This window comes from Penicillium vulpinum (genome assembly GCF_028829585.1).
Source record: "Penicillium vulpinum strain IBT 29486 chromosome Unknown utg000004l_segment0_segment0, whole genome shotgun sequence".
Lineage (NCBI taxonomy): Eukaryota > Fungi > Ascomycota > Eurotiomycetes > Eurotiales > Aspergillaceae > Penicillium > Penicillium vulpinum.
The window spans coordinates 7066479-7090441 of NW_026643244.1; the positions used below are offsets into that span (position 1 = coordinate 7066479).

Consider the following 23963-nt stretch of genomic DNA (forward strand, 5'->3'; position numbering starts at 1 on the left):
AGGAATCACTGGCCACCAACTTTAGAATACCCGTGCAAAGTACAGTCCATACATACAGAGCAACTTTTCCCATGTGTGTATAAAAATACCCTGTAAAATGCCTACTTCCATCGATATACTATGTAAGTAACCTCCGGTCGTGACTGAAAGTGGGCCCTGTCACTGTGGCATGTCTCGGGCATAGTAGGAGCGCCTAAGGCATTGTAACATTCCCCTCACCTGGGCACTATTTGTAAACCCATGACACAGCTACATATCCATGGACGTACCTACTCATTGTTGGTAGTTAACCTAGTTTTCTGTATTCCACACTATGAGTTCTGCAAAACTTCCCATCCGGGTTTTGACACACAATATCCGATATGCGACTACATCCCCCTTCAAAGGCGAACAGCCCTGGGCTGAACGAAAACAATTGCTGTTGAATGAATTTGAATATGAGACTCGCCATTGCAAAGAAACTTTCGTATGTCTACAGGAGGTTCTTCACAATCAACTTGGTGATATTCTGGCTGGATTGAATGGGGACGCAGAGCCTGGGACACTCGAATGGGAGTATATCGGTGTTGGTAGAGATGATGGCTACGAGGCTGGGGAATACTCTCCCATCATTTACAGGCCATCAGTTTGGGGGTTACTACACTGGGAGACAGTGTGGTTATCCAAGACACCCGAGACCCCGTCCAAGAGTTGGGACGCAGCCTCCATCCGCATTGTCACCATTGGCATCTTCACCCATCGAGCTAGTCAGAAAACGGTCCTTGCCATGAACACCCATCTTGACGATCAGGGATCTCAATCTCGTCTCGAGGCTGCACATATCATTATCGGGAAGATGTCCGAATACAGCCAGAATAAATTCGCAGAGCTCATCTCGGGCACTTTCCTGGCCGGCGATTTCAACAGCGAAGAGAACCAGGAAGCCTACCAAGAGCTGACAAGAAGCTTACTTGATACATACAAGGAAATTGACAGCTCAAAGCGATATGGTAACTACATCACTTGGACTGGATTTGGATACGATGATGAGCCAGCCTCGCGTATTGACTATGTTTTGGTGAGACCCGCCGGGACTCAAGGTCAGAGGTTGGCAGTCATTGGCTATGCTGTGTTAGGGAATCAGTTTGACGACGGTGTTTTGAGCTCGGATCACCGCGCTGTTATTGTGGACTTGACACTCTAAGACTATATGGGTAACTACATGTAGAGACCAATGGATGAATATGCCAAGAGATACGTCTTCCGAGGTTAGGAAAACATTATGTAACATAGCATACACGTGGTCACATGACGGTATGTAAAATTGGTAAACGGGGTCATAGGTTGGCCGGGAGCCCATAGACGAGCATTGGGAATAACCTCAAAATATCTTAGATGTAGACTTTATACCTTGATCTATAACATGTTCATGGTTGTTGGGCATAGAAAGTGAATGGCGCGTTTCTTTGCTTTACAATCTTAGACGGGTGCGGACACTTGTAACGGGTACTCTCCCTCCTTCTCCTTTGCCTCTTTCACCATCACCCTTTAAAAAAAAAACACAACTGCCACAGCTTCCCCAGCTTGAAAGAATCTTCCGGGGAAGGAATCACATCGATTGGGATCATCGCAATCGATTGAAGAAGAAAGTCAGCTGACTTAGCCCAACCGATCCGGAGCGGATTCTGCGCTGGAACTCCCGACTGGTCCATTCAAGAAACATCGGCAAGAGCTCTCTCCCCCCTTTGGCCCTGGTATGTTCGAGTTCCTTCCCATTTGGGTTCCTGTCCATAATTTCCATATGCTGTCCCCATTCAATCTGTCGCACACCCTTGACGGGTGACTTGTGGCGTGTTCGGGACATGCGCCCGTTGCGACATGTCCATCCATCAAGCTCATCCCCAAGTGACATTGGATGTACGGTCGCGACGGTGATGGATAGTGTAGTCTACTATCTGAAAATACCTGCTAATCATGATTTGATCGCATGGACAGGTTCCATCCCATAATGCTACGGTAACCGGTCCGAACCTATCCCTGTCGCGTTGAGAGCCACTCCGAGCTTCGAAGATTATACGAGTGGCATCAGACGTTCGTTTCGCATTCAGTAGACTATCCGCAATGCCATCCCCTGAAGTGACGGGTGGCTCACTGCCCTCAGAACAATCATTCGGGGACCCTCAGTCTGGCGCCCAGAACAGCTCTGGCGCGTCGGACACGGGGGACCAAGGTCCAGACAGCATCGACCTTGGGACAAGTCGATCAACAAATGGCAATACGCCAGATTCAATTGCAGAGGGAAAGCAAAGCGCAAAGGCTATGCTAGCTGCTTCCGGTGTGTCAGCCTCGTCGGAACCCGGCAGTGAGGTTTCCAACGGCACGCCCCGTTCAAATGGGACGCATGGTTCCGCAAGAAAGAGATCCCATGATGGATCTGCTGTCCAATCCACTGACGTCTCTGGGGTCATGGCCGTACGCGCCCGCGAACCGCCACTGGAGAAGATTCTCCTGGCGCAGTATGTTGAGCGCGAATTTCAGCACTCGGCCGCAACCGCCTGGCAAAATCCCAGCCAGGAATTACAAAAGAACAAGCGAGCCGAACGCGACTTCTATTTGGGGGTACGACGCGAGAATCAGTTAAATCCAGCTGCATTGTATGGTGTTGGCTATGAGGGATTTGGAAACCCTCGTACCGACCTTCGCAATCAACACCCTCAACTTCTCTACCCAACTCATCGACGCCGACCCGGAAATAGAAAGACGCGAGAACTACGCATTTCACGACGCGATGCAAAGACGCAGAACGAACAGCTGGAGGATCTGGTTCCTATTCGCTTGGACATTGATTGGGAAAAAGTCAAGATCCGCGATACTTTCACGTGGAACCTTCATGATCGTGTGGTGTCTCCGGACTTGTTCGCGGAGAAGCTGGTCGAAGACATGGGCCTCGCGGTAGAGAGCTCGGTCCCTTTGACGAGAATGATTTCACAGAGCATCCAGGAGCAGGTGATAGACTATTATCCGCATATTAACATACACGAAGACCCTCTTGATCCTCAGCTACCCTATACCGCATACAAAAATGACGAGATGCGCATTTCGGTCAAGCTTAACATCACCATTGGTCAACACACCCTCATCGACCAGTTTGAATGGGATATTAACGATCCTAATAACTCCCCCGAAGAGTTCGCATTATGCATGACGGATGATTTATCCCTCTCTGGTGAATTCACCACCGCCATCGCCCATTCAATCCGGGAACAGTCCCAACTCTTCACCAAATCCTTGTACATTGTCGCTCACCCATTCGATGGTCGTCCAATCGAAGACCCAGATCTACACACCTCATTCCTCCCTACACCTGTGGCTTCCGCCTTCCGACCATACCAATCCGCCAAAGAGCATACACCTTATCTTTATGAGTTGAATGAGGCAGACCTTGAACGTACCGAAATCTCAATCTCTCGAGAGCAACGTCGTCAGAAACGGTCAATCAACCGTCGTGGTGGGCCTGCTTTGCCCGATCTTAAGGACCGTCAACGCACGATTCGTACCATGATTGTTTCGTCCGTGATACCCAACTCAGTGGGCTCCCTTGATGAAAGCAATGTGATTAAACGTACCGGTTCTAGTCGTCGTCGTGGAATGACCGGACACCGGGGGGATGATGATTCAGACGAGTTTGATAGTGACGACTCCTCTGTTGGCTCTCCTGCGATTGGGCCCAACCTCGCACAGGGCACTGCTCGTACTAGAGGTATGAGAGGCGCGGCCTCTGCAGCCCATGCGGCGCTTCGTGCCAGCCTTGGACAATCGGCAACCCCTGAACCAGTGTACCACGAGCCTCGGGTCTCGGCCCGAAGACAGCAATATCGAGAAGAGAGTGTAGATGACTCTGATAAGTTGATAGTGAGACTCAAGATTTCGCGCGACAAGCTGGTCGATCTGAGAAACGGAAGGCGCATTGTCTCCGCACAATCCAGTGCAGGACAAGCGTCACGAACGATGGCACCCCCGTCCGATAAACAATCCCGACTTCATCCCCCGGCGCGACCCCAACAAACCGGTGCTGTTGATGCACCAAACCCTCCGCAGCCTGGTGTCTCTGGCGTGAGTAGATTCTAACCCCAGTTCTTGGCCCGTGGCTGACCCTGTGCCTATGCAGCCCCCACCACCCAACTGGCTGGCAGCCGGTCTCAGCAAGTTGAAGCAATCTCACCCCAACGATTCTTTCGAAGGGGTGATGCGTTATTCTGCCGTCGATACTGAAACTCTTGCTCCCGTGGCAAATCCCAACAATCTCCAGGCTGGCCAAAATATCAAATACCAATACCTCCCCCGTATTCGTTGCCACGACTGCCCCGGAAAGCTGTACACCCCCGGCCCGGGTATGACAGTGGACAACTTCGAAGTCCATCTTCGTAACCGGCAGCACAAGGAACGCGTCGAAGAGCGACTCACAAAGACCAGTAGCGGTATTACCAACCCTGATGGCGGAAGTGCGAGTGCCAGTCCGGCCCCTGGGACCAGAATTCCCTCGAGCGCAAGTCCAGCTCTCGGGAATGCTTTAGTCCCTGGAGCACACGCCTCCCCCTCTTCAGCCAGTGGATCTCAGCCATAGTCAATTTCGTTCATGAAGTGATGACAACGGCGTCCTGTGTGATTACTTCTACCTCTCTTTCAGATCGCTCATATTCTTTTACACATTTGATCAATTCAATTCATCTACTTTCTTCTCCATACTCACGAAGTCTCTCCCATTCCACTCGTGTCGGTCTTGCATAGGTTTTGGTTTTTCAGTGCCATGATGTCCTCTGTTGGCGCTCAATGTTTCTCCGGGGTGTTTGTGTGTTTTTCTTGCTTCGCTGGATCATGTGCAATAGCAGTTTGAGAGACGGTTTGAGCTTTAGTAAATATTTCTATTATTTTTATGGAATGACCTAGTAGGAGTGAAATCAAAATCAACACTTGTATTGTATGTCTTTACGATTATCTCCAAAGAACGCTTGTTTCCATCTGTTGCAATGCCTAAGGCCTGTTTGCACGCATTTCTCCCTGATGGATTCATCTCTCATACCTCTCTCGCTTCCAATAGTCATTCCATAATCTTGTCTTCCAACTACTACACCATACCATTGTCTGCTTCCATCTCTTTCAGCTATGCCTTCCCTCGCAGAGCTTCCCGATGAACGGATCCTGACTATCGGTGATTGCATCAATTGCGCACCGGAGGCAAATTATCTCACTGTCACATGCTACCATCTGTCTATATCGGACTATCACACTGTACCAATTTCTAGCAGCGAAATGCCCGTCTCTCCTACAGGGAGCTCACCGTTATAGTACTGGATATTGTGCCCGTGGTCCGGGATTGCATTGCTAACGGTGCTGAGCTCTGGGCCGGTGAACCTACCTAGCAGAAGAAGTATATGAGATGCAGGCATGTGATTGATATTGAAGAGAGGGACTTTGCTCAATGCTACATATCTACGTAGCCCTGTATATCCGTGGACATATTTCAGAGCTTGTCATATTCGGAAACAGTGGTCTTGGCCTCGGGCCAGAATAACGACACGGCGTATTATGACCCGACGAATATGACGGGCGAGAGGTTGTATTTTGACGGGGAGGAGACTGTTACCGAGTGGTATACGCAGGCTCATCCGAGCTGAATCGTTTGGACGAGAAATTAGTTTTAGTGCATATGCTCTATATGTACTGTAGCCTGTCTATCTATCAATATGCCTTGCCCTAGTGCTACATCTTACCTTGCTGTACTATAAAGAAGTAAATTTGAAGCAAAGTTCAATTCATTTACAGATAGAAAGCATATATCTGACGGGAATACGTGAAGAGACAGACATTCGTGAAAACTCGGGCACAAGAGTGGCCCATGCAAAGTTCAAGTAGAAAAAAAAAAAAAAACAGGCAGATGGGGTATACATCTCGGACCATCATTGACTGCAAGAAAAAAAAGAAGCACACATGATGAGGACTAAATTGTGAGACCATAATGAAAATAACATGGGAATCAGGATATGAATATGAATATGAATATCAACGGGAACGATCCGCACGGTAATCGCACAACTTATTTGGCACCTGAGAACAGTAAGATAGATACCAGACGTTTATGTCCCGAAGATCTTGGCTAAGAACTCATGAATAAATGACCACTGAAGATGTGAGACTTGGGCGAAAAGAGAGACATGGCCCATATGTGAACATACAGGCGGGCGAATTTCATGTCCCATGTAGCCCTAGAGAGGTTCTTATCCACGACGGGAAGAACGTCGCGAAGGCAAGCTAGCTGCCTGAGGTTTCTTTGCCTCGGACTTCTTGGCATTGCCCTTCGCAGCACTAGCTTTTCCGCCTCGCTTCTTTGCAGGAGGCGGCGTGGGTTCCTTCTCGCTGGCTTCTGGTTCATCGTCCTCAGCGAGTTCTTGCTCGTCATCTGTTTCTTGAACTTCTTCGTTCTCACTTTCCTCCGCGTCATCTTCGCCATTGTCTTTTTCTTCAGGTTCATCCCACTCTGCCATCTCCTCGTCGGCATCATCGCTGTCGTTGTCGATATAGCTGACTTCCGGCTTCGCGGTGCCTCGGACGCTGCGTCTACGAGAGGAAGCGGGCGTGGCGTCTCCAGCGCCTCCGTCGGAAGACCAACCATCGTCGTTCTTTGATTTCCGTCTCGGCTTGGCAGCTGCACTGATCGATGATGTGGACTTGCGAGCGGGACGAGAAGACTTTTCCTTGCGTGCCTTTTTGGCTACAGAGGACTTACCGTTCGTATCAAGAGAGGGTTTTCGCTTCTTGCTTGCCCCGCCCTGCGAACCGTGGGTAGAGTTATTCCTGGGCTTCATTGCAATTCGGACAACGCGATCTAGCAAATCATCCAAGTCATCTGGAAGGAAGTTCTTGTCGGCGACGTCTTGGGCTTCTCGATGACTACTCATGGAGGTGAAGAGGGAGCTGGGGACACCCATCTTTCCAGGGTAGGTTTGCAAGATGTTGGTTGCGCCGGCGGCACCGCCAAACTTGTGCTGTTGGGAGTAGACATCTGCGAACCGGCGAATAGTTGCTTGCGCTAGATCAGACAGAGTGTGGAGGCGAGTAGAGATCTCGTCTGATTTGGTGATGCCATCGCGGAATTGCTTGACGCGCTGTCCGACGTGGAAGATCAATGACATATTGTGTTCATTGGCAACTGCGGAGAGGTAGAAAAGGATGTATTGAGAGAAGTCGGTCAGGTCGCCGAGTTTTGTTGCCTCATCCAGATCTTCAGACGGGTAATCAGGGTGATAGGCAAGCAAAGACAGGAGCCGCGAAAAGATCAATTCCATGACCATGGTCTGTTCTGTCCGTTTCCCACTAGCTTGCGCCTGTTGGGCGAAATATGCCGCTCGCGATCGTAGCCATGTGAGCGTGCTCTCTTTTAGACTATGAACAGGTTCGAAAGCAAGCAAACAGGGGATAATATACCATCGATGGCTCAGATGCGACTTTTGCACTAGTTTCTTCTTCAGGTGGTTGATGAATCCACTTCGCACCTGCAAGAGTGGATCCTGGGCAACCAAAGCGAGTGCATTGAAATCGGCCGGCGTCAGCAGACTGTCGCAGACAGTGCTGGAAGCACACAGCTTGAGCAAAGACTTGGCAGCGAGGAGGCGAAGGCGCGGCTTTTGGCCTGCAGGGGTATCTTTCTTCTTAGATATCTCGCCTTCACCGACCACCAATTTATTCAATGTTTCGTAGACAGGCTTTGCGTGGGCACGGAAGTCAGCTTCATTGTCTGCTCCATCCTTAGCCCGAAGACGGTTAACAATAATTTTCAATGCCCATTCTTTAGCTTTCGTCTCATCATCAACTGTCTCTGACCAGTTGTATTCAGATCCTGGCTCGGGTGTGCGATTGGTGAGCAAGATTTGGTTAATAGCAATCGAAATGATAGCATCACTTTCTTCGTCTGCCTCTCTCGGTGCAAGAAGGTTGAGCTGCGACAGGGCAGCCAAGCGAGTGAGGAATCGATCAGAGCCGTATGTCCATCTTTCAACGCACTTCTGCACCAAATCTTTCGCATACATCTCTTTTCGGTCAGCCGTGGCCATAAGAATTGAGATGGCATGTTTCGCAGAATGCGGTGATGAACTATAAAGGGCGTAGTTGGCCATAGCCTGGAAGAACTTGCGCTCTTTGGGGAGCTTAGCAGGAAGCTTTTTAGCGAAACCAGCACAAGCCTTTAAAATGTCTTCAGCACCACCATCACCAGCCGATGAAGCCTTGGGGGCTTGGGCCTCGAGATCCTTGCACATTTCTTGGACCTGTGCCTCTAGGACTTCCGGATTTTGAGATGATATTTGCTTTAACATCTCCTGTGCAGCATTGGCCAATCCGTTCTCATCTGTTCGGGACAAACTCATGATCGCCGGGATATGGCTTCGGTTGAAAATCAAAGACCCACAGCGATACACAAGAGGAGTCAAGGTTTCCAGCAGAGAAGAGTTGTTTGCACTCTGTACCCGCCGCTGGAGTTCCTTCGTAGCCTTGACAACAGTGCGATAATCACTCACAGCAGCCATGGTGAAGCGAATCAGCTGATAGCTTCGTCGATCGTGCACCTTGGCGAATTTCCACAAGTCTGCCGATGCGCGCGCGGCATCTGGGAAAGTTTTGGATAATGACTCAATGATCTTGGACAATTGTGTTTTAATCAGTTCCTCGTCCTTGTCGACAACGCCACCATTGTAATTCTCACAGGCCTCTAGATAAAGCGTTACGGCCGACCTCATCGACAATTGACGGGCCAGCATAACGAAAAATACTCGCCTCGCCTTTTCATCCAATCCTCGGAGCAGGGTAAGAATTCGACGAACGCGAATTTTGTCAACGTCAGTCTCTTGCTCGGGTTCAGGCGCCTGGCTTTCCTTTTGTTTCTGTGATTGGTTCGAGTTGCCTCGAGAAAGCTTTGATTTAATAGGGGGATAAGAAAGGGGCAAAAGCGTCTCAAACAAGACGCGGTCGATCAGAATATGGATTTCTTGATCATTGGTGTAAAATGCATCAAATATCTTGGATGGTGCATCTTTGAGAAGGGTCACGACAGGCTCCGTATTTTGCTCGATGTCGCCAGCAGCCACTGCCCACATGCGAGCCAAAATCTTCATGGCGTGTTCACGCACATGTGGCTTGCGATCCTTCACTCGCTCGGCAAGAATAGCAAGAACCGAGTCTGGTGACGAACAGCCACCATCTACACTTAGCTTGTGGACGATTTGGGAAAGCCCAAATTGTCCAACAGTATCCACTGCAGCCACACGAACCTTCTCATCAACATCACGGAGCATCGAGGCGAGATTTCTGACAAGACTGTGCTCCTCGCTTTCGTGTAGGCCAGAGCCTCCAGCTGAAGTTAGAAGGATTCGCCCCACAACTGTGACCCAAGCAGCACGGACTGATGGTGTCTTGTCAAGGCGACGGCTCAAGAATGCTTCATACGCCGAGTTGTGGACTTGAGAGAAAGGCTTGGGGGATACGGGGGCCAACAAAACATTGGGCTGGGGAATTGTCTTGTCATAATCCACTAGCGACACTGGCGGGTAAGTTGTGGGGTCCATGGGAGGAGGGGGTGGTGGACCTGCAACACCGATTCCGGCTGCGAGGTCTCCGATCGTCTGAGTCGCCAATAAACGTAGGGCCACGGATTCTGCAGAGAGTTCTGCCTCAATCTGCGGAATAACATTCTGTAAGACCTCTGGACAAGCACGCCAAAGCTCCCGGATCAGACGGTGTGCCTTGCTCAATTCTTTGATATCCTCTCCCTCCTCATCGGAATCATCGAGATTGGGTTTCCGGGAATGCTTAGAGCCATTTGTTTGGCCAGCTGGCACTGACGCATCGATGATAACATTGTTAAAGTACTGGCTGATGTGACTGGTCATTCGTTCTGGACAGGCCTGACAAATTGCCTTGGCCATGTTATAGGCGGCCGGGTAGTCCTTCAGTAGAAGGGTATCCTGTTTGGCGTCAACGGGCGCATCTGGTCGCTTTCCTTTCTTGTTGGAGTTGTCCATCACTCGGGGGTCGACTCGGAGGAATTGGGCAACGATAACGTCCACCACCTCGGGGGCCAGGACGAGCGATTCATCGATCACGGTGACAAGTACTCGGGTCATATCAAACTCGACATTTTTAGCCACCTCCTCGCCTGTGGATGCTTTCGAGGAACCCGAAACGATGTCGAAGCAGCCCGTAAACAACGGGACAATGAGTGAGTCTGGGTGGTCAAGATCGACCATCAATACCACACTCTTCACCTCAGCGAGAGATCCAAGGACGTATATATGCTGGGCATTGTAGGCGTTGGATGGGTCGGCCAAAGCGGGGATAATCGAGGATACGATACATGTGAATATATCCTAAATTGGGCTCCGTCAGTACATTCTTCAATCGCACAGACTAGATACATATTATGTGTATCTTCAATTTCCGCACCTTCAGTTGATTGCGCGTAAAAGGCGCGTCTGGTGCGCATAGTCGCAATACATCAACGATACAGCAAGTAGCCCATGCTCTGACACCCTTATCCTTGTGGGCGAGCAAGTTCCCACTGGCGAGTTCCTGGGACACCTTCCGTAGCGATTCCTTATCAATTTCCTCCTGGTCGAGTTTGCGGAGTTCCTGCGCGAGTGTTTGGAGACGTTCGAGGAGATCCGCAATGGGGATCGCGGAGCGCCCCACGCGCCATGAGAGCGGCTGATTGAAAGACAGACTGCGAAGCCCTGAGTCTTCCTCTACCTCGGGAGGACCTGGGCGAGAGCGCGAAGGCATCGTGGATGGTCGCAGTTCTCACATGGACTGGGGAGGTGGAGAGTTTCAACACGGGAGTTTGAGCGGAGGTTGACCGCCCAGAACGCGTCGCACGGGACCGTGTCCTGCCCTACAAAGTTGGTGCTACAGGTGTCATACAGTACAGTTTATCATTTATTTACTTTGAAATAAACCTGGCAAGATTATATATCCACAAGTCTGATACAATATTGATAGTTATATTCATATTTACCTATTTAGGATCTAGCTCGCACTTGGTAGTCTCAAATGTTTACGTTCTTTTCGGCCCATAATAAAGCAGCCTTTGGATAATGGAAGTTTAAATATCCTTTGTGTCCAGAATTCTGAAGATATCAATAGTATTGATTGAAATATACTTAATAGCATACACAAGCTCTTGTCATAAAATGACAGAGTAGGTGTTCTGTAATAAAAGGGACCTGACTTCACAGGTCTACTATCATAACAATGCATGTAAAAAGCAAAACTCAAATGTGATCTATGCATTGACTGTGCGCCTAAAAGTGAGAGATAGATGGATCCATCACCTAGTTAGAACTTAGGGCTGAACTTGCTCATAGCGCGAATTCTAGCACCATAGATAAAGAACAAAATAGGAATGGGAATCATAGCCAAAGTAATGAAACCCAAAACACTCGATGCCCAAGCTACACCGAGGTTCCGGTACATTTGCGTAGCAAAGAGTGGGAAAGCGCCACCCAGTGCTGAGCGGATGAGAGTATTTGCCGCGATAGCAGAGTTGGCAAACATCATGTACACATCAATAATGTAGTTGAGACCCTGCATGAAAATAACCAGGATACCCAGGCCGATAGGCACGCCAGCAATGACCTGTGGCACCCATGAGATATTGGGGCTGGAAGTCCAGCCGAACCAGAACAAACCGATTGGCAGTAACACAGAGGCGATCATCATCGGTACGAGGCGCTCTTCGGGAATGACTTTGCCATGCTTTGCGAATTTGCGCGCAAAACGAGTCTTCGTGGTGTATACGATGAGACAGACACCGAGAAAGACACCGATTAGAATGCCGATGAATGGGAGGGCAGCTACGCCTTCGTGGGTCCAACCGCGGACTTCACCAAAAGAGATTGGGTAGGCCTCGAAGAAGATGTAGAGGATTCCGTAAACTAAAGCAAGGTAAATAGTCATGGCGAGCAGGATTGGCTCTTGCACAAGCATCTGAAAGGGCCGTAAGAGGTATTTGGTAACGATGTCTGACACTGTGGGCTTGTGTTGATCCAAGAAGGAATGGAGGGCCGGGTTGTTAGTTTCGATGCGAAGACGGGCAGCTCTCTTTTGCAGGATGACTGGGCCGTATGTCTCGGGAACGACGAAGAAAGCAATTAAACCGAAGAGGCCGGATGCAATTAGGGTGATCCATGCAGTCCAGCGCCAACCAAGATGTGAATCTGTGAGGAAGCCCCCACTAAAGAGTTTTAGTTTCTGTATAGTGCTTTGGGGGGGGGGGGGGGGGTTGTCTTCCAAGGGTAATTTGAATATTGATTTTGAGTACTCACACAATTGGACCAAGAACAGGTCCCATGAAAGTAGCCGAGCTGAATAGGGCGATAGCTACAGCGCGGTCCACGGGATTCCAGATATCAGCCATGGCACCGCCAACAACCGCCAAAGGAGAGCAGCCAAATAGACCAACGAAAAACCGGCAGACCAGAACAGTTTCGATGTTCTTGGCGACAGCTACGGGGATCTGGAAGATGGCAAAGATGAGATATCCTGAGAATAGCGGGATGCGACGACCATACAGCTCACTCAATGGTGCCCAGCACAGGGGGCCTAGAGCAAAACCAAAGACAACCAGACTGGTACCGAGAACCATTACTTCAGTCGACACATTGAATTCCTTCGCAGTAACTAGAGTTGCAGCGGAAAAGACGCTAGATGCAAAGGTGATCCAGACTGTCATGGAGGACATAGTCAATGTGATGATCCATTTGCGCCGATTATTGTAGTTCTGGGGATTCTCGGGGTCATTTTTGCTATCCCAGTCCACAAGGTTGGAGACTTTGCTGGAGTCATCGGGCTTTTGTAGGGTATCGATCGCGTCCTCGACATCCGTTTCGCTCTTATCATGAACAGTGTTGGTGACGCCTAGCTCGATGGAACCGTGTTGTTCCATGCTGAGGCGAGGTGTGGTTGTAGTCGAGTCAAATGGCTGGGGACTCATGATTGCTCCAAATACGATATATGTATGTGGGAAGTATGAAGGTAGGTGTATTCGCAAGTCTGCCCATGTGTGATATGAGAGAAATCTGCATTGGGAAAGAACCTCTCAAGACAAGCACTATATGGTCCTCGGGGCCACAATATAAGCGACATGCTATTTCTCCTCCTGCCCCAGATGTCCTCCAGGGCTTGAAGGAAACGGACTCGGGGATACAGATTCTCATTCACTAGATGTAATATCGGCCGTTCGCTCCTCCACTATGTCCGACACTTAAACCCCCGAGACACGCAAACTAAGGATCCAAGGTAATGCCATCTATCTTCGAGGGCCTTCTTTTCATGCATATGCGTCAGATCAAATCATGTTGATGTCTATGACGCCAAATTACAAAAATCGAAAAAAAGCCCGAACTCCATGAAACCTAGCAAACCAGTCAAGACAAAGTACGAAAAAAAAGTCCAACATTCACCCTCGGCCTCACCTAAACACCGAAAAAAAAAATGGACCTTTCCTGTGCAGACCTCCGCTGAACTCCCAATGAGTCAATATTTATACCTCTTAGGGCTGATGGGGATTATACCGGAGTTTGACATATATTGTTTCCGGCTATTGTTTTTGCCATCAAAAGAATGAATACGAGGACGAGACATGGATAATTACATGTATACATCTAAATGGTCATAATTTGCATATTGCGCAGTCAAAGGGAGATTCATTGTACACCAAAGCAAACTTACAATACGATAAAACTCTACAAGAACGATGAACGTTGAGATTTCTCCACCTGTATTGGCTATTATGGCACATTGTATGTGGGCAAAAACAGGAAGAAAAGAATCGAAAAGAAGCCCCCAGCAGTCAGGCCCGCATCTCCTCCCACCTGGGCACGCAAAACGATCTATTCATAAGCGAACCCGAGCGCAGAAACCCGGGCATTGCTGAACTAAGGAAAAACAAGTCATATCACCTCGAAGCAAAAGAAGCATTTAATCGTAGAGGCTGTCGTCATTGCCGGCTTCGCCGAAGGTATCATTCTCCGGGATTTCCCCAGCAGATGGGAAGCGGAAGAAGCTGCCGCCTCCAGTGTTCTTCAGGCTCTGGGCAAAGGCCTCGTACTTGCGGATCTCGACGTCGCTGACGGAGCGGCGAGCAGACTTCATAGCCTCCTCAAAGTGAGCGCGAGTGAGCTCGGGCACGGGATCCTCAGCTTCCTCATCCTCATCGTCCATCTTGATGTCCTCGCCGGCGGCCTCGCGCTCCTTTTGACGGTCGATATCGAGGGAGATGGCCTGCTTAATGGCGAGCTTGACAGCACGCTGTGTCACGAAGCCGAGATCGGCACCGGAGAAGCCGTGGGTCTTGCTGGCAATGAAAGCAATGTCGACGTCACTGGCGACAGGAGTCTTGCGAAGCTGGGCCTTGAGGATGCCCTCGCGAGACTCCTGGTCAGGCAGGGGAACGTAGACCAGGGTGTCAAGACGACCAGGACGGACCAGAGCGTTATCGAGCTGCTCGGGACGGTTGGTAGCACCAATGACGAATACATTCTTCTTGGAAGTCATACCGTCCATCTCTGTTAGGGCATTAGTAAATATTCGGAGCAAAGAAGAGAATATAACAGCGGAAACTTACCAGTAAGAAGTTGGTTGACAACACGATCGGAAGCACCACCGGCATCACCCACGGAGCCACCACGAGACTTAGCGATAGAGTCCAGTTCGTCAAGGAAGACAACACAAGGAGCAGCAGCACGGGCCTTGTCGAAAATATCACGGATGTTGCTCTCCGACTCACCGAACCACATGCTTAGAAGCTCAGGGCCCTTGACAGAGATGAAGTTGGCAGCGCACTCGTTGGCAACAGCCTTGGCCAACATGGTCTTACCAGTACCAGGAGGACCGTAGAACAGCACACCGCGAGAAGGAGAGAGGCCGAACTTCTGGAACATCTCGGGGTGGTCCACGGGGTATTGGACACTCTCGACAAGCTCGCGCTTAACCTCCTCGAGACCACCAATGTCGTCCCAGCGAACATTGGGAACTTCGACCACAGCAACCTCGCGAAGGGCGGAGGGGTTGGAGACACCCAGGGCGAACCGGAAGTTCTCCATGGTGACACCGAGGGCCTCAAGAACCTCGGCATCGATAGTGTCCTCATCGAGGTCGATGAGATCCATCTTCTCACGAATCTGCTGCATAGCAGCCTCGGAGCAGAGGGAAGCAAGATCAGAGCCGACGTAACCGTGGGTCTCGGCGGCAATGGTCTCCAGATCGACATCCTCACCAAGCTTCATGTTCTTGGTGTGGATCTGCATGATCTCAAGACGACCGGTTGGGTCAGGAATACCGATGTCGACCTCACGATCGAAACGGCCGAAACGACGAAGAGCAGGATCAATGGAGTTGGGACGGTTGGTAGCAGCCATTACCACAACATTGGAACGGGCCTTCATACCGTCCATGAGGGTGAGCAGCTGGGAAACGACACGGCGCTCGACCTCACCGTTGGTCTTGTCACGCTTAGGGGCAATGGAGTCGATCTCATCAATGAAGATAATAGCGGGGGAGTTCTTCTCGGCCTCCTCGAAGGCCTTGCGCAGATTCGACTCAGATTCACCAGCCATCTTCGACATAATCTCGGGACCGTTGATCAGGAAGAAGAAAGCACCAGTCTCGTTGGCAACAGCACGAGCCATCAGGGTCTTACCGGTACCGGGAGGACCGTACATGAGGATACCACGAGGCGGCTTAATACCAATGGACTTGAACAGCTGAGGATGGCGGAGAGGCAACTCGACTAATTCACGGATCTGAGCCATCTGCTTGCGGCATCCACCAATATCATCGTAGCCAACCTCGTTGAGGTTGCCCTCCTCATCCTCTCGTTGAATGGGCTCACCCTCGCAGTGAATAATTGTGTCCTGGGCAACAATGCCATATTCGGGAGGGTCGACCTCCACAACCTTAAATTCGATTTGTCTCATACCACCTCGTACTGTGAACAGGTCACCCTGTCGAACTGGTCGGTAGGCCTCGCGGAAGTAAGGAGCAAGGTAGACATCGAAGAGAGAGCCGGTCAGGCCCTCAATGGTATCAGCGATGGGAAGGACAGCGATGCGCTTGGCCTAGATGACGAAGATAGAATTAGTCAACAGATCATGGTGAAATGACGTGTAAATGCCCAACTTACATATTTGATATCTGGGCAAGGGTGCACAGTGATCATGTCGCCGTGCTTGACACGAAGGTTGTGACGCACAACACGGTTGATGCGGGCGCTTCCATCATCGAGATCGTCATCAGCGAGGACGATCAGCACAGTGTCCTTGCGCTTCTTGCCCTTCACGAGAACTGTATCGCCACGGAAGAGCTGGAGAGTCTCCATGGTGTTGTTCGACAGAGCAATCACCGAGTTATCATCGTTAACGGCATCGGTCACACTGCATGAAAACTGTTAGCTCCTTGCTCCCAACGGGATATCTCTCATAAGCTACTCACATCAGGGAGTTGGGCTTCTTCTTCTTCTTCAAGATAGCGGTGGAAGTATCGAGCTCCTGCATTTTTCGTCAATTCCGAGACTTTTGTAAGCTGTCCGATAGCATATGCTTACCTCCTTCTTCTCGGCGCCAGAGCCGTCCCTGGAGTCCAGTTAGCATACTCGATAACCAAAAGTGTTCAGATTAAACGTACTTCAGTTGGACCCTCTTCTTGTCGTGCGTGTGATCCGGCTCGGAAGACATGATGGCCGTAAATGAGGTTGTGACGTTGATGGAAGCAAGCTTGAGTGAACAAAGGTGTCCAGTGCCCAGTAACAGGCGGAGCGAGATGCGGATTTAAAAGAGAACGAAAAATGAGTACTGAAAATGAAAATGAACCGATAGATCAGAATCAGAGAGCGAATCCGATTACGGCAAAGTGGAGATAGAGGTAGGTAACAGGAATGATGATGTTGAGCTTCCCAGGTACCTCTGCTGGACTGATGATGATGACTTAAGCCCTGTGCTTATGTCATCGCGCTGTCCGCCACAACGAAGCGCATGGAACTCAGTCGATTGAGGGCCTTGATGCCTGGGGCAACAACTGATAGTTGCTACAGTAAATATGATTACCAACCTTGGAGGATCAATCAAAACTCTGGAATGGTTACATTACAATTACAGCAAATCTAAAGGACAAAAAGAAAGTCCATGGTGCATTTCCCTCAAAATTGAAGGATCTGCGTGACTGGACTAAGACAAGGAAATCAGCAAGCAAAAGCCCATACTTGTCACCACATAAGCAATGCCGGACAACGTCAAATCTCCCGAGACCTCAGATGGGGACTTATTTGACAGGAAGGTTATACACTTAAAAGGCGAATATCTTTAGTTGTAGCGACAAATGAAGATTGAAAGAAACTCCAGCAGGTATAGCCATCGGATCGAATGTGTCAACATAAGTCTATATTCCAAAAACAAGCCGGCGTAGACCTAAAAATGCAAAGCTAATGACAAACATGTTCGCTGCCAACATCAGGTATATGTGCGAGTAAGAGTAGATTTATACAAATATAAAAAGAAGACGAGAAAAGGCCGAGGATCTCCACTAGCAATCTAAGATTTATGCTTTAACTGTTGCGGTTCCAGCCCAACAGTCATGGAGACTCCAAGCCCCAGCACAGAAGCTGATAAGCCCTGTCAGGCTACTGGGAATACCGATGCCTTTCTCGACAGACCAGTGCAGGCACAAGGGTGCCCAAAAGGTGTTATTCACCAAGCTCTTTCGCCAAGCCCGGATCTCTAAACGCAGCACCTCACTGTCTTCAGCCTTGGTTTCTTTGGTCTCGGCTGTGCCGGCTGCCGCTCTTTGTGCAGCTAAGCGCTGTCTGCGCAGCACACTCTGGCGCCAGAGCACGAAGAACTGTAAGACGATGTGCCCAAACCATCCACGAGTACTCCAGAGATCCCATTTGGCAAGACCTCCGTATTTGTCCACGAAGCGCTTCGAGACAACCCCCTTAGAAGCAAGGTAGCCCACGTTCTCCAGAAGCTGGTATGTCACATTCGAGATAACCTGCAGAACGGTCAGGGCATGGATTATGGGGTCGGCAGGCGGTGATTTGAGGGTTTCCACTCCCCAGATCCACAAAGGGAGGAGCCCAAACAGGCGCAAGTTGTATCTCGTCTCCGATGCGAGGGTGGAAAGAGCCATGAATTTCGATTTTGATGACGCGGGAGTGACGTTCTTGGTGGGTATGCGGCCCTTCAATCGCGCAAGGATACCCAGCCTTGTTTGCAATGCTATCCAGGGCGCTGATGCAGTGAGGTGGTGGAGCATTGAGGCGACATAGTTGACAGTTGCTAATACTCGCTCTTGTCCGTTCGCCTCGGAGAGTAGTCTAGAGCCGTCAGCGATATTCTTGATCTGCGTCGCATGCCGAGCTTCTGGCCTAGCATATCGGGGTCGAAGATGCCTTACAGATTCAGCCGGCGGATTGTCACATCGGTTGTTGTCAAGGCGGCCAACAATTGTCGCTTTGCGCATAAGTTCCCGGCGGGTGCTTTTCCCGCCTGGACGTCAGTCGACTCGCCTGGAGGATGTTCAGAGTCGGACATTATGTGTGATGAACATGAGAAATAATGAAATAAAATGATGTTGGATTAAATGTCACGACCGGAACCGAGGCTCGGAACTTAAGGAAGTTCAATCTAATCTCCGTGGGTTATCCCCCAGTATTTTAGTCATCGCCTCACCTCCCGGGCTGATAACCGATGTACACTTCACTTAATTTGTATACATACATATACAGGATATCTTTTTTCTCATAATTATCTCTCCTAATTTAATGGTATTCTGTATCAATACATAGGCAAACTACTATGTACCATCGTAAATGATACATACATACGGAGTACATGCATGTATGTATCTCTTTGATCTCCCGAGGTCCAATTTATGTGCTTAGTTCCATACATGTGGGTTTACAGAATACCCAATTTAATATTACTTACGGTGTACATAGTTTACATCTCTAAGATTTTCATTTTTAGTTCTACTCGGAATCATGCTTGGAAATTCTTCATTTTTGGAAAATCCTTGACTCTCACATGTGAAATACTAGTTCCACACTTCATCCTCCTCATACTCTCACATGCGGCTCATCCCCCGCTCACCTCCACCTGACTGCGGCCTCACCTCACATCCACCTCTTTCTGACCCCGGCTTCATCTCCCCTCCCCTCCCCTCCCCCTGTGAATATAGCAATGTGAAAAAAAAAAAGTATATATACCCTCAGCGGGCAGCCCCGCTCCCCGAGACCAGTCATTAGCTGTTGTACCCGGGGTGGAGGAGCCCCGGCGTATTCAGCCTCGTGGTCCAGGGGAGTGTTGACGTGCCGGCTGAACCTCCTTGCTCCACCGTTTCACCATCTGGTTCCCCTCCTCCCCCTCGTCACTGCCCCCGAAACTCATCTCAGACTCCGAAGAGTTGGTAAAAGGTGCTCGGAGGGCAGAAATGAAATTGGGGATTCTGTCCCCCGAGTTTTCGCGGCCGGATGCCGCAGAAGACGTGACAGGGCTTGCCCCCCGTGGTCTGTGGGCATTTGGGTCGCCCATTTGGTTGATGCTTTCCCGAAGCTCAGCCCACGGATCGCTGACAGGGTTTCCCCCGCGTGGTACTCGAGAACTCGGGTAAATTGGTAGGCTGGTGGGACCCCAAGACCCAGCCCACGGATTGCTGACAGCACTTGAAGCTCGCAGAAATGCTCTGCCCCATTGCAATTGAGAAGGGTCCCTTGGTGGGTGGTTGTTACCCGGAACCTCAGCCCATGGATTGGTGGCAATGCTAGGAGCTCGTAGATGTGTCCTGCCACGTCGTTCTGGGGAACCCGGCTCACTCGGTAGTTTGACAGGACCCCAAAGATCAGCCCACGGATCAGTTACAATGCTGGAAGCTCGGAGGAGTCCTCTCCCGCGTCGTATTTGAGAACGGTCCCTTGATGAGTGATTGCTGCCCTGAGACGCATGGAACGCATCGCTGACGGGGCTTCCATGTCGTCGAAGGGATCTGCCACGTTGTACTTGAGAACCTGGGTCCCGAGATGGGTAACCATCAGAATTGTCGGTGGGTCGTCGAAGGGGTCTGCCGCGTTGTAACTGGGAATTCCGGTCGCTCGACGGGTCATCATCATCACCAGAATTGCCGTTGTCCAGAGGTTCATTTTTGTTATCGGGGTTGGTTCTGCAGTATGGGCCGTTACTCTCATGTGAGGAAACAGAGCTGGCTGCACGGGTTTGCTCTTGTGGAGCTGGATGGGGGAGGGTGTGGCCTTCGATCTCGTCAGTCTGCAACAGGCAACCTTGGAGCAAAGCCGATCCACGCCGATGCTGAGAATTATCATGTTCGAAATTTTGCTGACTGTTTCTAGCCTGGCGAAGAGTGATAAGAGCAATTTCAAAGTCGCGTTGGCGACTGGCCAGTTCACGAATCTGCGGAATGGAATTAAGGTCATCGTGGCGACCGGCGAATTCAAAAAGATGCCGCATAAAATCAAGGCTGGCTTGGCGACTGGCAAATTCGGAACTTGTGCCCTGGGGCGATGGAAAGTACTCTCGAATGATATTGGCAAATGCGTCATCAGGGTTTACACGAATTGCAGCAGACTGATCACTCTCGGTGGGGTGTGGTGGCACGAGAATTGAACTGACACCAGACTCCTCGGGGATGCCTTCTGTCGTCTCTTCAGGCTGCGACTCGGCCTGGAAACCGGAAGGCTTCGGCGCCTCCATGTCGGAGTGGCGCGAAGGCATGGCGGATGTCACGTCGGGGTGTCACGTCCCCGACAGAGATTAGACTATTGCGAAGATGAAAGAAGAGGTGAAAGGTAATGTGCCGGTGTATTGCCTGAAGGCCTACACGCGGGAAAGAGTCTTGATACTTCGGCCGGCAACTGAGCGCCGGGGAAACACGTCGTTATGATTGAGTGTGAACAGATAATGTCTCGTGGGTGTGCTGCCAGACAGCCTACACGCAGGAGAGGTGGTTTGACTTCGCCCGTGGGGCAGAGAAATACACAGATGTATGAAATCAGATTGAAACAATGAAGAGATGGAATGAGGAAGGGTGATCAGAAAAGAGGGAGTGACGGGAAGAATAAGATGCTCCAGGAGACCCTGAAGCTGCACCGTCTATGGATGACATCGTCGCTGAGTCGTCTGCGTTCGCCGGTTGGCTGATCATTTACGAGGACATCGTTGTCCCCGACGACCTGAGCTCTTATACGGCTATGTGAAGCTTCCATGGAGCCCACTGGTATACCCTCCAGGTCATCCCAGCTCTTACACGGTAATATGGAGCTTCCCATGGAGCTCATCGACCTCGTCGGGCCTACTATCTACATGGTACAGAGTGCAGTTGTGATTATCAGAGGCTTTTATCTTTGCGGCCCTTGATACTCTGATGTTGGAATCACCAGTCCTGTGCATCTATTCGCTCCGGTTGATATTGCCTGGTTGCTGCTCGTTGTCCTATCTATAAATTTGGCTAATATGGCGCAATGCCGGACGTTGGGACAGGACGCAAGCTATAACAAGCTTGAATGACACATTTGAGCAAGTGCTCGCCTCATGACTGCTCAACCTGTAAGGGATTATGTTGCTAAAATGCGCGCATTAACAACTATGTGGACATATTTACGGTGATTCTCTTGTATTACTTTGCCTCCAGTGCCTATTTCTTGGAAAGAAAGCGGGCTAATAAGCTAGAGGTTGGATTGTCAGGCTACTAGATTAATACAATTGAAGAGGAAGAAGTCCAAATATAGTTGATGGCAAATCCCACGCAAATATGATGTGCAGGTATAGAAGGATTAATGTACCACCTAATGTATGTACATGCTGTACTCCATACAGGGGCAGGATATGTATGTACACTACAAACGATCTATTTACTGTTGACTAACAACCCCAAATCAAGCCTAAAACGAAGCTCTTTGGAAAGCGACAATTCGTCTACAAAGAGGCAGTGAGACTGTCAACCCCGTGACCATGAAAGCCCTGGGCAACCAAAAATATCAAACTGTAAAACTTCCAAGGTTATTGGGATCTATCTAAAAAAGTATATACTTCTTATAGCATTATACCTACATTTGTAGATACTATTAATGATAGGGGGTGTTGGGAAATTGGAAAAGTCGTCAAACCCCCCCCAGATTCAATCAAAAGCCGTCGGGGGTTTCCGACGTGCTCCGCCAATGGATCTCGCCGGGGATCCATCTGCCGATTGTTCGTATAGCCGTCTCCATTTCTTCTGGATGTAATCTTCCGACTGGTTTTATTCATCAACAATTCAACGGATTTGGGAGATACATTTTGTGTAAGTTATATATTGAGAACCTCGGCTGTCCTCCCTATCCCAGCCCAGCCACCCTCGGGCCAACATAAACAAACAAGTTCCCCCCCCGGGTCTCACCCCCCATCGTCTTCCCATTTCTCCACTTGGCACCTTATCATCCATTACATAGTAATCTCATTCAATTATTAACTTGTTTTAGGAGCGTCTCTAACCTGAAGAGCCCTCCTAAACCCTCCTAAATTCTGTCGTCCCCTCGTCCCCTCGTCATCCCAAACCCCTCCGATCACCACAATGTCCGTCAAGTTCCAAGAGGAGACCGTCCGCACCGTCACGGGCGGCGGCAAGTCCGAAGACCTCGTCCACCGCGTCGGTGAGCGATTGACTGGTGGAAATACAGCGGCTGGATATCTCCAGGTATGCGGCGCCCCCCTTCAATACTATCGAACCGACAACTGATCCGGGAAATGGATCGCTAGGCCTACCTGCTCCAGCTCCAGAAGAACCCGTTGCGCACGAAGATGCTCACCTCCGGTGTGCTCTCCGGTTTGCAGGAACTGTTGGCTTCGTGGATCGCCCACGATGTCGGCAAGCACGGCCACTACTTCAGCTCGCGCATTCCCAAGATGTCGCTGTACGGAATGTTCATCAGCGCGCCCCTTGGCCACGTCCTCATTGGCATCCTGCAGAGGATCTTCGCCGGCCGCACAAGCCTCAAGGCCAAGATTCTTCAGATCCTCGCTAGCAATCTGATTGTACGTGTCGTCCGATCACCTGACCACGCGTAACATTGCTAATATATCCTCATTTCCCAGGTCTCCCCCATCCAGAACGTTGTCTATCTGACCTCCATGGCTATTATTGCCGGTGCGCGCACTATCCACCAGGTTCGCGCTACCGTCAAGGCTGGCTTCATGCCCGTCATGAAGGTCAGCTGGGTCACCTCGCCCCTGTGCTTGGCCTTCGCTCAGAAGTTCCTCCCTGAGCACACCTGGGTGCCCTTCTTCAACATTGTTGGATTTTTCATTGGAACCTATGTCAACACCCACACCAAGAAGAAGCGTCTGGAAGCTCTCCGGAAGGTATGATTTAATCGGAATTGCGACAATTGCGACTTGATTTCTAACGACTCGACAGCGTTATGACCAGCGTCGCGACCCCGGCTACGAGAAGCGCGACTTCCCTTAAATGGGCTGAGTCCGCAATTGACTGCAAACATATTTGGACGCGTCAGAGACCTATGTGTGTCGGTTATGCCTTGTTTGCAGTCATCGATTTGTCTTTTCTTTTGTTTATTACATATTCTCCGGTGTTGATCTAAATCCATGTACACACCATGCATCTTGATATGCCGCAGATATCTTCCCCCTGATGTTATCACTCAATCTCATGACGAATGGCTTTATATCTCTGTTTTATTTCAATTCCACCCCTTGAAGATCGGTATTATATTTTTGTCTCCGTTTGAGTTGGTTGCGTCATTGCTTCTCCTGCCAATCTATACTTCTATAAACATATGTATGTCGAAATAGATGAACTAGAAGAAATGCGACTGCCCTTAACATAAAACGGGCACATGAGGCCATCGTTAATTCCCTCGTAACTATAGTAGATTCGAAACA

At 49.9% G+C, this 23963-nt stretch overlaps 10 protein-coding genes across 10 annotated transcripts; 4 read left to right on the forward strand and 6 right to left on the reverse strand.

Annotated features, from left to right (window-relative positions):
- Positions 1–313: 313 nt before the first annotated feature.
- On the forward strand, positions 314–1183 carry N7479_011191 (endonuclease/exonuclease/phosphatase family protein; the record flags this gene model as incomplete). The annotated part of the gene is made up of 1 exon (XM_057258882.1): positions 314–1183. One exon carries the CDS (start codon positions 314–316, stop codon positions 1181–1183), a length of 870 nt encoding a protein of 289 aa, XP_057106340.1.
- A 420-nt stretch (positions 1184–1603) lies between these two features.
- On the reverse strand, positions 1604–1891 carry N7479_011192 (uncharacterized protein; the record flags this gene model as incomplete). The annotated part of the gene is made up of 1 exon (XM_057258883.1): positions 1604–1891. One exon carries the CDS (start codon positions 1889–1891, stop codon positions 1604–1606), a length of 288 nt encoding a protein of 95 aa, XP_057106341.1.
- Positions 1892–2100: 209 nt separating this feature from the next.
- On the forward strand, positions 2101–4603 carry N7479_011193 (SWI/SNF chromatin-remodeling complex subunit SNF5; the record flags this gene model as incomplete). Its single annotated transcript, XM_057258884.1, has 2 exons — positions 2101–4092; positions 4148–4603. 2 exons carry the CDS (start codon positions 2101–2103, stop codon positions 4601–4603), a joined length of 2448 nt encoding a protein of 815 aa, XP_057106342.1.
- A 1651-nt stretch (positions 4604–6254) lies between these two features.
- On the reverse strand, positions 6255–10806 carry N7479_011194 (sister chromatid cohesion factor PDS5; the record flags this gene model as incomplete). Its single annotated transcript, XM_057258885.1, has 2 exons — positions 6255–10394; positions 10471–10806. The coding sequence occupies 2 exons, from the start codon at positions 10804–10806 to the stop codon at positions 6255–6257; spliced, it is 4476 nt and encodes a 1491-aa protein (XP_057106343.1).
- Positions 10807–11358: 552 nt separating this feature from the next.
- On the reverse strand, positions 11359–13015 carry N7479_011195 (MFS transporter; the record flags this gene model as incomplete). Its single annotated transcript, XM_057258886.1, has 2 exons — positions 11359–12256; positions 12348–13015. The coding sequence occupies 2 exons, from the start codon at positions 13013–13015 to the stop codon at positions 11359–11361; spliced, it is 1566 nt and encodes a 521-aa protein (XP_057106344.1).
- Positions 13016–14001: 986 nt separating this feature from the next.
- On the reverse strand, positions 14002–16754 carry cdc48 (AAA family ATPase CDC48; the record flags this gene model as incomplete). The annotated part of the gene is made up of 6 exons (XM_057258887.1): positions 14002–14588; positions 14648–16139; positions 16205–16454; positions 16513–16568; positions 16625–16652; positions 16705–16754. 6 exons carry the CDS (start codon positions 16752–16754, stop codon positions 14002–14004), a joined length of 2463 nt encoding a protein of 820 aa, XP_057106345.1.
- A 1-nt stretch (position 16755) lies between these two features.
- Positions 16756–17183, forward strand: N7479_011197 (uncharacterized protein; the record flags this gene model as incomplete). Its single annotated transcript, XM_057258888.1, has 3 exons — positions 16756–16808; positions 16896–16941; positions 17010–17183. The coding sequence occupies 3 exons, from the start codon at positions 16756–16758 to the stop codon at positions 17181–17183; spliced, it is 273 nt and encodes a 90-aa protein (XP_057106346.1).
- Positions 17184–17613: 430 nt separating this feature from the next.
- N7479_011198 (uncharacterized protein) lies at positions 17614–18608 on the reverse strand (the record flags this gene model as incomplete). The annotated part of the gene is made up of 2 exons (XM_057258889.1): positions 17614–18442; positions 18472–18608. 2 exons carry the CDS (start codon positions 18606–18608, stop codon positions 17614–17616), a joined length of 966 nt encoding a protein of 321 aa, XP_057106347.1.
- A 747-nt stretch (positions 18609–19355) lies between these two features.
- Positions 19356–20801, reverse strand: N7479_011199 (uncharacterized protein; the record flags this gene model as incomplete). Its single annotated transcript, XM_057258890.1, has 1 exon — positions 19356–20801. One exon carries the CDS (start codon positions 20799–20801, stop codon positions 19356–19358), a length of 1446 nt encoding a protein of 481 aa, XP_057106348.1.
- Positions 20802–22635: 1834 nt separating this feature from the next.
- N7479_011200 (Mpv17/PMP22 family protein) lies at positions 22636–23568 on the forward strand (the record flags this gene model as incomplete). Its single annotated transcript, XM_057258891.1, has 4 exons — positions 22636–22758; positions 22821–23096; positions 23157–23423; positions 23479–23568. The coding sequence occupies 4 exons, from the start codon at positions 22636–22638 to the stop codon at positions 23527–23529; spliced, it is 717 nt and encodes a 238-aa protein (XP_057106349.1). The 3' UTR covers positions 23530–23568.
- Between the last annotated feature and the right edge of the window lie 395 nt (positions 23569–23963).